The sequence below is a fragment of the Podarcis filfolensis genome (genome assembly GCF_964270895.1).
Source record: "Podarcis filfolensis genome assembly, chromosome: 1".
In the NCBI taxonomy this organism is placed as follows: Eukaryota; Metazoa; Chordata; class Lepidosauria; order Squamata; family Lacertidae; genus Podarcis; species Podarcis filfolensis.
In genome coordinates, this window is record NC_139604.1 from 22,837,217 (window position 1) to 22,851,636 (window position 14,420).

A 14,420-nucleotide genomic window follows, 5' to 3' on the forward strand; every position below is an offset into this window, starting at 1 on the left:
CAGTTTGGGCTGGTGCACCAACTATGTCCCTTCCTCCAGAAGCTGAATCTGGCCAGGGTTGCTTTTCAGTAACCTCCAGACCTGAGTACTATAAAGCACTTAACACCAGGCTGGCCTTGAAAAGCTTTTGGAAGCTTCAGTTAGTGCAGACTCCTGCCACCAGGTGGACTAACACCCACCAACAATCAGAGCGTATTACAGAGTGGGACCAGACCAGTTGCCTATTGATTTTTGGGCTTGAATGCTGATTCTTGCTGCTTGAATGCCCTGTTTGGGACTGGAAAATCTTATAGAATGCCTTTCCTTTGTGCACTCTGTTCAGTGTCTGAGATCCTGTCTTGCAATCCCACACCAAAGTTCATTCAGTTTTTGCTAGAAGCAGGTGTTTTTCAGTTGTGGCATCAACCTTACAGAATGACCTTTCCAGAAGAACCCATTATGCACCATCATCTTGGACCTTCAGGTGCCAAGTTGAAGCCTGACTTTGTAGAAAGGCTTTTGGCTGGCTGTTGGTTTTACTTTCCTCCTGTGTTACTTCTGTTTTCACGGCCTTGCTTTTTTGAGCATCTGCTAAATCTGTAATTTGCTGTTACTTGAATTGTAATTTTGTTGTGAGGTTCTCGTTGATAATTTTAGCTTTTTGTGTTTTGTTTTGATTTTAAAAAAGGAAAAGTGTAAGCAACTTTGGTTCAATGTTTAAGAGGAACATGTGAAAAATTCAGAACTAAATAGATGATCTGGGCTCAATCCATTTTTGCCAGCCAGTGTGGCATATACAGTGGTACCTCAGGTTAAGTACTTAATTCGTTCCGGAGGTCCATCCTTAAACTGAAACTGTTCTTAACCTGAAGCACCACTTTAGCACCACTGCTGCCACCGTGCCGCCGGAGCACGATTTCTGTTCTCATCCTGAAGCAAAGTTCTTAACCTGAAGCACTATTTCTGGGTTAGCGGAATCTGTAACTTGAAGCGTATGTAACCTGAAGCGTATGTAACCCGAGGTACCACTGTAGTTCTTCCCTGAGCCCCAATATTGGTGGTGCAGAGACTCCTTTTCATCTCATAGTGAAAGTGTCCAAAACATTGAGACTTCACTTCCTTAACTCTAGTATAGTTGTGGCCTCTGACATCACTGTAACAGCAAGCCGCTGTGAAATACTTCAATACATTTAAATTTTAATCACTGTCTTAATATATGTTGTTAATTCTCTATTTATACTTCTGTTTATAGACTGCCATGATGATGTGGTTAAAATTGTGGAAATAGCCTGCAAGCATAACGTTTGTATTATACCGTATGGTGGTAAGTTATATAGCAATTTTATGCCTTAAGGAGAATAACTGTCTTGTTTTCAGTGGCCAGAATCCAAAGTGCTGCTTCAGACATAGCTAATGGCTTTTGTATGCCCAGTGGGATTTATTTTTATTTTTATTTTGAAGAGCCGACTCCCTTGTTATGTTGCCTTTTGCTGGAGGAAGCCGCCTCCCAAGTTCAAATGTAGCACTGTTTATTATTTTAAAAATGATTTGAGCCCCATAGTTAAGTATCAGGGAACTAACATGAAGGCACGTGAACGAAAAATAACGGAAATGTGTTTCTTGTATCTGCAGGAGGAACAAATGTTTCTAATGCTCTTCAGTGTCCTGCTGAGGAGAAAAGAACGATTGTTTCATTGGACACCTCACAAATGGTATGTGGAAAAAGCATTTTCAGGCAAAACTGTGTAGAATGTCAGATTGTAAAAAGTATTTCAAATACCAAAAACATAACTTAAGCTGACTTCCCTTACATAGTAACAAAGACTGTGGGGAAGGTGACAATGGACATCTTTATAAGGCCTTGACTATTTTTGGTTCCTATCCAAAAAGTTAAGTATTTTGTAGGATCAGCATGCTTGGTAGCAGAGTGAAGATTTTGAGCCTGGCTTTCTCAAGTCCCAAGCCCAGCACTCTTAACCATTATGTTACATTGGCTGTCTGTTGGGAGCTAATTGATTTCATAAGGCATGAACTAGGGCTTTCAGCTTTCGAATAACTTAACAGGTAACTTTGGAGGGGGTGGGAAGAAACACTGTGGTCCTTCTGTATACAATGCAAGGTCAATCTTTATTTCAGTGAATATGTGCAGCATAAAGATGTCATTACTGAACATCAGTTTGTCCAGAATCCTTTGTCTTAAAAGTTCTGTATAAAATCCCCTTCTGGTTTGCGCATAGGGTGGAGCACTGCATGGCGTGGTGTTTGCCATACTTGCCCAATCCCAGTTCATAGTGCAACACCCATGTAACCAGGGCGAGGTGCCCCAGGAGAAAACAGGATAAAGTTCAGCCATTAATATCCAAAGTAGGCACAAGCACATCTAGCCTCTAGCAGGATTGAGTAAGGGGGAAAAAAATCACCTGTTAATCTTTTATCCTTTACTACTCTGAGTACTTCATCTGCAAACGATTTGCTAAGACCATATTGATTGCATTGGTAAATTGATGCATAGTTCTTATATGAATCCATGGGCCTCAGTTCCCTGCGGATATTTTTGCTTTAGGCTATTGGGCCTACATCATTAGAATTTTAGCTCCTGTGTGAAACTAATAGTTCAGACAGGCAAAAAATATGTATGTTTACACCTTCCCATTTCCAGCCGCTGAAGGCACAATCCTATACACGCCTGCTTGGAAGTAAGCCCTATTGTGTTTAATGGGGCTTACTTTCAGGTAAGTGTGTGGAATTGGCTAAACGCTGTTGATTTTGTCAACTATCAAATCATTTCACAAGTCTTACTTTGGTTTCTTTGTAATAGAACAGGATTCACTGGATAGATGAGAAAAATTTAACCGCTCATGTTGAAGCTGGCATTGTTGGACAAGACTTGGAAAGACAGGTATCTTACTCCTTTGAGAATTACTTTCGGTTTTTACATTTGCCAAATGTACTGTGTATATTTTCCAGGTTATTGAGTCAGCTCTGTCTTAATCATTATACCAGTTCGTGTCCTGCGGACATGACTGCGCCAGGGTAGATGTTGCTGAGATAGTAGTGTGAACATGCTGGGAAAATGAGCTTGGGAGAGCACGTCTTTGTTTGAGACTTGGTCCTGCCACGTGATGCCTCAAATCTTCCTGATGTGCCGCATGTAGAAGGCATTGAGGCATCGCTCCTGACATCACTCCTTGGCTCACTGCCAGAAAGCAGCATGCCCAACACACAAGCCTGGTGGGACTTCATCTTGGGATTGGTTGTTAGCAACACATTCTCCCAGATGCTTTTGGAGAGGCGAGCCACTGCTGTAGCTGCCTTGCCAGTACACCTATCCAGCTTGGTGTTGATGGAGAGGTTGCTGGTTATGGGGGAGCCCAGGTAGACAAAACCGCCTACCACCTCAAGCATGTGGTCACCAATGGAGTGCAGGCGACGTCCTGACCCAGGATGTTGGCCATCATCAGGCTGGTGGTAAGGTTGAACTCCATTCAGGCTGGGACAAAATGGTTGGTGAGACTCCGTAGAGCTTCCTGAGAGTGTGTTGTCAAGGCTGTTACAAAAAAAACCTCATAGATAAGGCCCCGCCACACTTTCGTTTTGGTGTGGAGGCATGCCAGGTTGAATAGACCCCTGTCGCTCCTTGAATGGATGTACACACTGTCTTCAGTTGAGCTGAAGGCATATGAGAGCTATGGGGAGAAGAATATGTCAAAGAGAGTTGGGGCAAGAATACAGCCCTGTTTCACATCGCTCTTAAAAGGGAAGGTGTCAAAGGATTGTTGTAGATCAGGGTTTCCCAAACTTGGTTCTCCAGCAGTTTTTGGACTACAACTCCTATCATCCCCAGCTAGCAGGACCAGTGGTCAGGGATGATGGGAATTGTAGTCCAAAAACACATTTGGGGAGCACTGCTGTGGAACTTGTCTAAAAGCATTCTCAAGTCCTACATACTTTAAAACATGTTTGAATCAACTACTTGCAATACTTAGTACAGTCGTACCTTGGGTTACAGACGCTTCAGGCTGCGTTTTTTTGGGATATGGACGCACTGAAACCCGTAAGTACTGGAACGGGTTACTTCCGGGTTTCAGCAGCCGCGCATATGCAGAAGCGCTAAATCACTCTTTATGCATCCGCAGAAGCGATGAATCGCAACCCGCACGTGCGCAGACGCGGTGCTGTGGGTTGCGAACGCTGCAGGTTGCGAACGTGCTTCCCTCACAGATCACGTTCACAACCCGAGCGTCCACTGTAATGGACTTTCTGTAGACAAGTGGTCCTCCTTTAAAAGGGTTCTGTAGCTTTTTCCAAAGAAATGATTTTTGTTGCAATCTACGAACACAGCACTTTCTGATGAGATGGCCTTTCATACTTTTTATTTTTATATCCTCTTACTGTTTGATGTAGTATTTTAACCTTTCCAGAGCTGTAGCTTTTTTTAAAAAAGGTTAGAATTAAAATGCACGGAGCATATTCTCTTAATTTAAATGACATTTTTCCAGGCTAGTAACTTCGGATGTTTCACTAACTGTTCCATTCTTGAAATGCCACAGACTCTTGTCCCACTAGAATAAGGCATAATAGCTTCTTTTGCTGCAGCAGCTTCTTTAAAACCAAAGCAATTCCTGCCATTTCTCTTGGGGGGGGGGCTTCTTCTGGATCACAAAGATCGTTACTCAATGTATATTTTTATATAATCAGAACATATTCACAGCACTTTGGTCAACATACGAAGCATGTTCAAGAGTATATACTCAAGTATTGTGAGTGGGTCATGTGGTCCTGTAGGTGTTCCTCTGCAGAAATATGTGATCTTGTTCAAAAGAATTTGCATAGCAAGGGAATTTGACATTTGACGGTGTTAGTCCACAGAAGCTCCAGCAGTGCCTATGCTTGCAATCTGTCCAGAGGATGCTAGGGGTTTGGAGTGGTTTTTATTTTATTTTTTAAAGCTTACGTTTCATATTTCTAATAATAAATTCATATACCCTGCTAGTGATTTAAACATAACCCTCATATAATGTGGCTGTTTGGGAGGGATCCTTCTTTCTTGGTGTTTTATAAGAGGGTAGTATATAGTATACATTTATAAGTAAAACCATCTTTTTGCTAGCACACAGTCTTGTGATTTACATTTTAAGAGCTCAAGACTTGCTGTATTATCAGATCTTTAAGATAGGGAATGCCAATCCCTGCATCATTGAAATGTCATGGTGACCATACTGTAGCATGTAATAAAGCAGAAGAAACTGGCAGATATATATATTGTGTTTAAGCAATTCCAGACGCAGAGCAGCAACACTGCATACGTGGACTTGCCCTTCCTCTCCTCACTCCTGCACCCTGAAAATCTGCTCCATACTGTCCCCACAATACTCCAAAGCAGATTTTGGGGGTACAGTGTATTTAATTTAATTTAACCAATGGTGTGTTCTGGTGGATGGACACAGTTGAGTTTTACCCTTATTATTATATTACCAAGAGAAGTTGTACCAGAAAACACTTGGGAGCTATTCCACCCCATAGGGCATTCTTGAATAATCCATCTCTCACATGTTTTCAGCACATAATGTGGTTTCAAACGCAAGCCCATGTGACCAGTTCCTGTGCCAGTTGACATAAAAGACTGCTCTGCTGAGCAGTTTCATTGGGAGAGCTTTGGGGGGGTCAATGTATAAAGGCGTTTCATTCCATTTTTGAGGCAGTGCAGATGGCAAAGCCCAACTAATAAAGAAAAATGAAACCAGTGACAAATGTGTAGAAATTCCTCATCTGCATAGCAAATATACTGTAGTATTGCACATAGAAATCCCAGCCAGATGGTTGTATATTAAGTTGCCTCTTCTTGAACGAATGGAATATAATTGGTTGCTCAGGATTTCTACAGACCCAGCTGCATATTACCAGAACCATAACTAAGTGCTTGCTATATTGTCTTTTAAGTGAAATCTTTTGAGCTGTAGTCTTCAAGCTAAAATTGTGTCATGTCGAATGTTCTTAATAAGGGATCAGATTTAGGTTTTTTGAACTGTGGGGATAAATAAGGCAAAGCTAACAGCTACGTTTAATACATGCTACTGAGACCTGGGTCCAGTTCATACAATAATCTTTGGCTATTTTTCACCCTCTTCTGATTGTGTATTCATGGGCACAGTACAACATCAGCTTGAGGTATGTGGCTTTGCAACTGTTTTTGCAATAAGGGTGGTGTTAAAAGTACTGCCATGATAGAATCGTAGAGTTGGTAGGGACTTGGAACAGTAATCTAGTCCAGCTGCACCCCCCGCAAACGATGCAGCAATCACAGCTAATGCAAACGAATTGTCTCATTGGTGAATCGTCTGTGTACTTCTGGGTGATTGTATACCAGAGGGTGATAATGTGGAGAAAATTTGGTAGCAAAAAGTACCGTTCTGTTTGGAGTAATCATGTTAATGAAAGCAGATTTTATTTTATTGGTGCAAAACAGCGGGCTTTCCTGCACGTCTCTGTCCTGCACAGTACAAAACCAAATTCTGGAGTTCAAGTTCCATATCCTTAGAAAGCTGTCCATTACACAAATGCTGTCTTCTTTTTCACGTGTTTAGCTGGGTGAAAGCGGTTACTGTATGGGCCACGAACCAGATTCAATGGAATTCAGTACACTTGGAGGCTGGGTGGCAACGCGAGCATCAGGCATGAAGAAAAACATTTACGGAAACATTGAAGACCTGGTAATAATCCCCCCCCCCCAGCAAATGATCTCATTACTGTTCATCGGTATTTGATGCTTGTTCTAGTTCTAATCTTTTTGTCAGTTAGTGGAAACTTAGGTTGTTGTTAAATTCCAAAGATAGTTTTTTTTTAAAAAACCCAGTCTAGTCTTAGAGAGGCAAAGTTGAATATTAAATGTTTTGATCAATAGTGGTATATTTGGGTTTAGGCTAATGATGGTTTTGGTATGCTCACATGCTTTTGTATGTTTCAATTCGTATGTAATTTTTAGGCAAATATATTTTATTATGCAGGTGGTTCATATAAAAATGGTAACCCCAAGAGGTGTGATACAGAAAAGCTGTCAAGGACCGCGTATGTCAACAGGACCTGACATCCATCATTTCATTTTAGGATCTGAAGGTATGCATCAAAATAGAATTGCAGTTTTTGTGTGCAGTTGTTTTGAGCCACAACTCCTCTCATCCCTGACCATTGGCCATGCAGGCTGCAGCTAATGGAAGGAGTCCAAAACAACTGGAAGACATTGGATTTGAAAGGGCTTATTCCTTTTGCCATAAAGAATAAGATTTCCACAGTTGATGCCGTTAGATACAGTGCAATTTTAACACAGTATATATAGCTGTAGACCTATTTTGGTATGATGTACTAATTTGTACTGCTAAGGAAGAGGCTGTTGCCTTTTTCTTGGAGCAGTTCCAGATTAGTAATGCCTCCTGCTTAACGCTAACTCTCCTGCATCTTAGACTGCATTTCTAAACACACTACAGTGGTACCTCAGGTTACATACGCTTCAGGTTACATACGTTTCAGGTTACAGACTCCAGTAACCCAGAAACAGTACCTCAGGTTAAGAACTTTACCTCAGGATGAGAACAGAAATCACACGGTGGCAGTGGGAGGCCCCATTAGCTAAAGTGGTGCTTCAGGTTAAGAACAGTTTCAGGTTAAGAATGGGCCTCCGGAACGAATTAAGTACTTAACCCGAGGTACTACTGTATTGAGTAAGCCCCACTAAGCACAGTGGAACTTTGACCATATCTAGGGTGCTTTTTGCTTTAGCCACTCCTCTTAAAAGTCATTATAGCTTGGATTTTCTGCTCATAGAAACTCTGTGTTCTATGTAAGGTGAAAAAACTAAAACAAATGGAGCATCACAGCATTTTGTAAGAAGGTAGCCCTGTGTATGCAATAGGTAAAAGGTGAAACACCCCTGGATGGTTAATTCCAGTCAAATTCAACCATGGTGTCCGTCGGTCATCTCTGCTTTCAGGCCAATGGAGCTGGCATTTGCCCACAGACAGCTTTTCTGGGTCATGCACTTTTGGCGCAACGGGACTCCGTGACTAAAGCTAGAGCACATGGAAACACCATTTACCTTCCCGCCACAGCAGTACCTATTTATCTCCTTGTGCTGGTTTGCTTTTGAACTGCTAGGTTGGCAGGAGCTGGGACAGAGCAACGGGGGCTCATCCCATCGCAGGGGTTCGAACTGCCAACCTTCCGATCAGCAAGCCCAAGAGGCACGGGGGCTTAGATCACAGCGCCATCACGTCCCTGTTATTCAGTAGGGCACTACAGTACAGAGTGCCTAGTTTCCTAGAGGTGCTTCATTTGCAATGGACATCCAGCTAAATGCTGGATCACAAGAGTGCAGAGATGAAAATTCTCTGTCGGGATTAAGTAGGGACAGTATAACTCTGGTGCACTGTGTTTGCTGAAGCGTTAAACTAATTTATTAAAACCGTTTTAGAGTTCTCATTTGGAATAAGGGAAAAGTGATGGACACGTGACAGATAATGTGAAATTGCCCTTTTTTTAGTCTACATTGTCATTGTACAAAATCTGTGCAAGCCTATCCCGTCTGTGCAAGCGTATCAGCTTGCTGGACAGAACAATTCCCTCTCTCCCAGCCCCTTCTCCTGACCTCCCCAGAAGCCATTGCGCTGGGCTTCAATTGATGCTGATACACAATGATGCACAATACATTTCTATGAAGAAATTCTGAGGCACTCTGTGTTGTACTATTTACTACATGCAGTAGCTCGGGCATGATGCCAAACCATGGATTGACTTAGTTATAGATTAGAACCCAGACTATTTTGACTACTAAACATACAAGGCAGCCATAGTTATAGAGCTGCTGGTTTGCTTGCAGTTTCTTTCTGTTTCAGCATGCTTCCACTGGTTGGCTGGGCACACGCTGCCTTGTTTCCCAGTACTTTTTTCTGTTCTGTTTAAATGATTGTCAGGTGCTGTCAAAATATGAGAAAGCCTCTTTTGATGTTCTGCTTGATACTAAACAGTGCAAAAATTTCTTTCTATATTGGTCTTTTTGGAAGAAAAACACCTAGCACACTAGTTATAACTTGCCCTTGGTGCTTATTTCCAGTGCTTTTTTTTCTAAAAAAAATGTTTAGGGGGTACTCTCATTTTCCTACTCATATTGAAATACTGCCCCTCAATGAGGCCAAACATAGATTCACAAAATGTTTAGGGGTATGCGTCCCCCCCCAGAAAAAAGCACTGCTTATATCATAGTTTTAACTACACTACGTTGAAAGAGCAAAGATTTCTTCACATTATGATGGAACTTTGAAATTACATCAATATTTAATCTTACGAATTTTATTTCTACAATTAGAAAGCTAATCCTCACAGTTTGATAAATACTGCATTAACTGAACATTACTGCGCTAACTGAACACTGCCGTTTGGAGGTTCTGGAATAGGAAATATTTGTTAAAGAATTGGGCATGGTTTTCAAAGTAAACAAAGATGGGATTCTTAATTTTGCCTATTAAATCACAAAATGATTTTTGTAAATCTTTCGACGATAGCAAAATGACCATTTCCCTCTTTTTATAAAGGAACCCTTGGAGTGGTAACAGAAGTTACAATAAAAATTCGACCAATCCCTGAATACCAAAAGTATGGGTCTATAGTATTTCCAAACTTTGAGAAAGGGGTGGCCTGTTTAAGAGAAGTAGCAAAGCAGGTAAAGTAATCTTATCTTCAAGTTGTGTTTTATTGCACTTTTTATTTATTTATATAAAAAAGAGTAGTATCAAAATGCTTTCACTAGATGGCATGCTAATGCTCTGCTCTGCTGTCTTTTTTTTGAGGCTGGGCAATATGCTTAAAGGGGAAATCTCCCACTAAGCTTCTGGGAGATTGCTAAATCGAATGTTAAGATTTTATATTTCTCTGGTTTGCTTTCCTGGATTTAGTATCCCCCCCCCCCCCCGCTGTAATTAGGCAGCAGCTATTGCTTCAAACTTGAAAACATTTACAAATTAGCATAAAAGGGCTTGGGAAACTGTATTGCTAGCATACTGAGTTCAGGGTGAGATCTGGGCCAGTTAAAGTATTCAGTGTCCTTATTTAACAAATGACTCATTGTAAAAATGTTGCCCTTTACATCCTTCTCCCTCTTCTTTATTATATTCCCCAGTCAGTCCAATAAATAATTCCCTTATTCTGTACCTTTTCCATAGGTCAGTCTTTGTTTGTTTCCCCCCACCCCCTTTGTTAGAATACCTAGTTTCTTGGGTATACCCAAATTGTGTGTGCATCTGTCTGCACACAATTATCTTTTGCACTGCATATAAGTTCTGTTCCGTCTTTCTCAGTTAATGGTTGTATCCAGCTAAGTTCTACTCAGAGCGTAGTCGTTTCCATTAATTTCAGTGGGTATCCTCTTAGTATGACTAACATTGTCAACAACCCAACACACACACACACACACACACACACACACACACACACATATAAACCATTTGCTTACCATTTCTTCTATTTTATTATTGACATGGGGAACACACTCTTTTTAAGAATGACAGGGCATTATTAGTAGGTCCTAGAAGGTGCGCCAACTCTCCCCCCACTAAACTTGACTATTTCCCCCATTGTTCCAAGGAGTTTCTAAAACCTTACATAGCATTGATCCATAGAGAGCTGGTTCTATATCTTAAATGTATGTATTTGAGGCTGGACAGACTACAAACGGGGGTATGCTATCAAAGGCCAGATGTTGACCTAATGTAATACAATGCAAATTTTGCAAACCACATTAATCTTAATCAGTCTGGGCCTCTGTGTTAAGATTACCGAATGTGTTTTTTTACAGCATGATGTAACTCCTTTATAGAGGTTCAGTATTTGACTGTATTTCATCCCATGCCAGATTTTTCTAAAAAAAAAAAAAAACACAATTGCTTTACTTTCTATCGGTGTTCTTTATTCACATGCAACTTGTCTCTTTATAGCGATGTGCTCCTGCATCCATTCGCCTTATGGACAATAATCAATTTCAATTTGGTAAGTTTTTACTAATTTTGCTCATGATTTGCTTTTGTAAACTTGCGCCGAACCTTGTGGTCTGATAGCGGGTATTCTGTGACCTTGGTGATAGGGGATTGAAAATTAAAAATGTGCCCCCTCTTTCCCATACTCCCTTGTCATTCTCTAATTTTTGCCTCTCCCAGCTTTGGTGCCAGTAACCATGGTTCATTGTAGTGACCAATATCTAGAGAACTGCTCAGCTAGTTCTGCATGGCTAAGGCAGTTTTGGACTTGTGGTTCTTGAGCATCCCCCGCTGCCTAGCAAGCAGCTTTTGCAAATAAGTTGGTTTGTCAGCTGTCAAGGAAAAAAGTCAAAGAGCTTGACCTCTTTGAATCTAGACTTGGTTAATTCTAATCCAACATTTGAAATCAGAATTTAAAGGGACGAGGGCACGATCTGCAGTTGGTTACTAATTCCTATGTTTTCAGTTCATTCCTTTGTGCCATTCATCACTGACGTCAGATGGAGTTGATTATGCAGTATGGATACTTTGATTATTTTCTACCTTTCTGCTGACTGCACTGGGCTCTCAGTGACTCACATAAAATCCAAATGCAGTCAAAACCATTCTTCAAAATTAAGATTGTAGTGTCTTAATTTATTGATTCCCCCCCCTTTAATTAAAAACCTCTTGATCAACTGATCAGGGGCACCTTAATTAGACAACACATTTTTAAGTGATTTAAAACATACATAGTCTCATTTATCTTAGAGGCATTCCTAACTTCTCTCGCACAAGAAGAAATGTTTCTCCACACACGCATCATCTGAAAACAGAGCATACTTAGTTTTTCCATTCTGTTTATTAGTATGCATACTTTCGTAGGTTTAATCAATTAAAACTCACATTATTTTTCAGTTTCTTTGATTGGATGGTGTCCCTAAAGAGAGAAAGCTTAAAAGCAAGACAAAAAATAGACCCCCATAAAGTGCAGCAGCAGTCATTGTACTAGCAATCTCCCCCTAAAGCTTGTTGAAATAATAAAAAGAACCATCTTGTGATTCTTACATCTCTTTCCTTCTACCACTACTTTGTTGGTTTATTATCTTTAAGAAAATTAGAACATTTTTGGGCAGAGCTTGACTGAGGAAGTTGACTTAGGGCTGCAGTTAATGAAAAAGAGCATTTGAGTTGTGGGAGCAGCCTTAGTGAACAAGGGTTCTTTGTTGCATTGGGGGTGTGAAATACCATCTCCCACCCCATTCTGACTTGTCAGCAAAAGCTAGATAATGTAGGCAAAAATAATCTGAGACTAGGTAAACATCTCCTAGCACTTCTACTATAGATAGCATTGAGTCAAAGTGTAAGATTGTTACAGAAGTAGTTGTGAAAAATCCACTCTCCTTCTCTTACGTGAATGTCTCCACTAGATGAAAAGCTGATCCACAAACAGAACTTCAGAGCTCGGTTTCTCCCATCGGTGTCTGTGTTTGTAATCTGTAAAATAAACAGCCAAATTAACTTTTGAATGCATGAATATACAAGTGGCTTCTAAACAAACAAAAATAGGGAATCTACCTGACTTTATGGACGGGACTGGGTAGTAGCAAATACGTCTGTTCTCTGTAGTGCAGAGGTAGTCATTCTGTAGGAAAGAGAATCACAAACTCCTATTTTGATGTACTTTTGTAAGCAGGCAAAGAATTAGACTTGACAGATTTCACCGAGTGTTCAGATTTCTTGCATTTATGCCTAAACGTGCAGGGTTCCCATAAATCCCTTGCAACAGTGTTAGTGGTAAGTTTATTTTGGTAAGAAATGGAGCACTTACTAATAAAAAATTTAAGCTCCAGCTTTTCAGTCGTGTTTCCAAATAAAATTCTGAACTCCATTAATATAGTTGTCTTACATTTTTTTTTTCCTTTTTCCTAACTCTTGCCAAGGACATGCTCTTAAACCACAGGTTTCTTCAATTTTTACATCGCTTCTGGATGGGTTGAAAAAATTCTACATCACAAAGGTATTTAATTTTTATCCTCGGCCTCTAATTAATTCAGATTCTAAAAGATTTGGACACAAAAGCACACTGTATAAAATTGCATGTTAGGTCTTCTCTTCTGCCCCCACACCAAATCTTAACCTGGATTTTTTTTTTATAAAAAAAAATGTGCTTAATGTCTACACTAGTCCAGAGTCTAAGGGTGCAAATGGCAGAACAGCATCTGCCAGCTGTTTTAGTTGAGAGTAGTAGCACAACAGGACACGGGTGGCACTGTGGGTTAAACCACAGAGCCTAGGACTTGCCGATCAGAATGTCGGCAGTTCAAATCCCCGTGACTGGGTGAGCTCCCGTTGCTCGGTCCCTGCTCCTGCCCACCTAGCAGTTCGAAAGCACCTCAAAGTGCAAGTAGATAAATAGGTACCGCTCCGGCAGGAAGGTAAACAGCGTTTCCGTGCGCTGCTCTGGTTCGCCAGAAGCGGCTTAGTCATGCTGGCCACATGACCCGGAAGCTGTACGCCGGCTCCCTCGGCCAATAAAGCGAGTTGAGTGCCACAACCCCAGAGTCAGCCATGACTGGACCTAATGGTCAGGGGTCCCTTTACCTTTGCCTAGTAGCACAACACAGGTGGGGAAGAGAGGTGGGAACTTCTGGTGTCAGAGTTCCTGCATTTATCTGAATGAGAAATATTTTTGCGTGTGCAAGATATCTCTTCATTGACTTGTTGGCCTCTACCATTAGGGTTGGGGGAGGAAAAAAGTGAAACCACACACGCCAATAGGCTGTTCCTGCTAATCTTGATGCCAACATATTAATTCTGTATCCTCCATTATTTTAGCAGCAGAAGTTTGTTGAACTTGGAAAGTTTCAAAATGAAATTTCATGTTCAGAGAATGAAGATTCACTTATTATCAGAAACATCCACATGGCAGTAGTTGTAAATGGTTACAGAATAGAAAATAATGGATGCTTTTCAACACTTCAGTTGCTCTTTCCCCCCCTGCTTGCGTTCGTAAAAGTGAATTTTCAGATTGGTTCTCTTGACGACATCCTCTTGAGCGTTTCTCTTAAGTATCACACTTTCAAATATGTGCCATGTTACCTTGAAATATGCCTCTTGTTTATGCTAAAATGCTTGTGAATCTGCTTTAGAAGAGTTGTATTGTGTTCAAAATAAGTTAGGAGCATGAATATATTGTAAATGACTTAAAATGGTTGATCAACATGAATAATGGTATCTTGCTGTACTACCTTCATATAATGGAGATGCCTGTCTTTCCACAGTTCAAAGGATTTGATCCCAATGTGCTATGTGTCACTACCTTGCTTTTTGAGGGAGACAGAGAGAAGGTTCTTCAGCATGAAAAGCAAGTTTACGATATTGCTGCAAAATTTGGGTATGAAACCTTCATATCTTAATAGTTAAGCAATGTGTTGAAAAGTC

The 14,420-nt window shown here is 40.7% G+C and overlaps 1 protein-coding gene across 2 annotated transcripts in view; it reads left to right on the top strand.

The window, feature by feature from the left end:
* Positions 1-14,420, top strand: part of AGPS (alkylglycerone phosphate synthase) — a 48,861-nt gene that overhangs the window by 18,711 nt on the left and 15,730 nt on the right. For both annotated transcript variants that reach the window (XR_014551777.1, XM_083629080.1), the window contains exons 6-14: positions 1,232-1,303; positions 1,612-1,691; positions 2,798-2,878; positions 6,564-6,689; positions 6,984-7,092; positions 9,561-9,688; positions 10,959-11,010; positions 12,920-12,996; positions 14,261-14,373. Coding sequence is in view for 1 of the 2 variants with exons in the window: in XM_083629080.1 (XP_083485206.1) it covers positions 1,232-1,303; positions 1,612-1,691; positions 2,798-2,878; positions 6,564-6,689; positions 6,984-7,092; positions 9,561-9,688; positions 10,959-11,010; positions 12,920-12,996; positions 14,261-14,373 (838 nt within the window). In the remaining variant the exon portion in view is untranslated. The remainder of the gene's footprint in view (positions 1-1,231; positions 1,304-1,611; positions 1,692-2,797; positions 2,879-6,563; positions 6,690-6,983; positions 7,093-9,560; positions 9,689-10,958; positions 11,011-12,919; positions 12,997-14,260; positions 14,374-14,420) is intronic.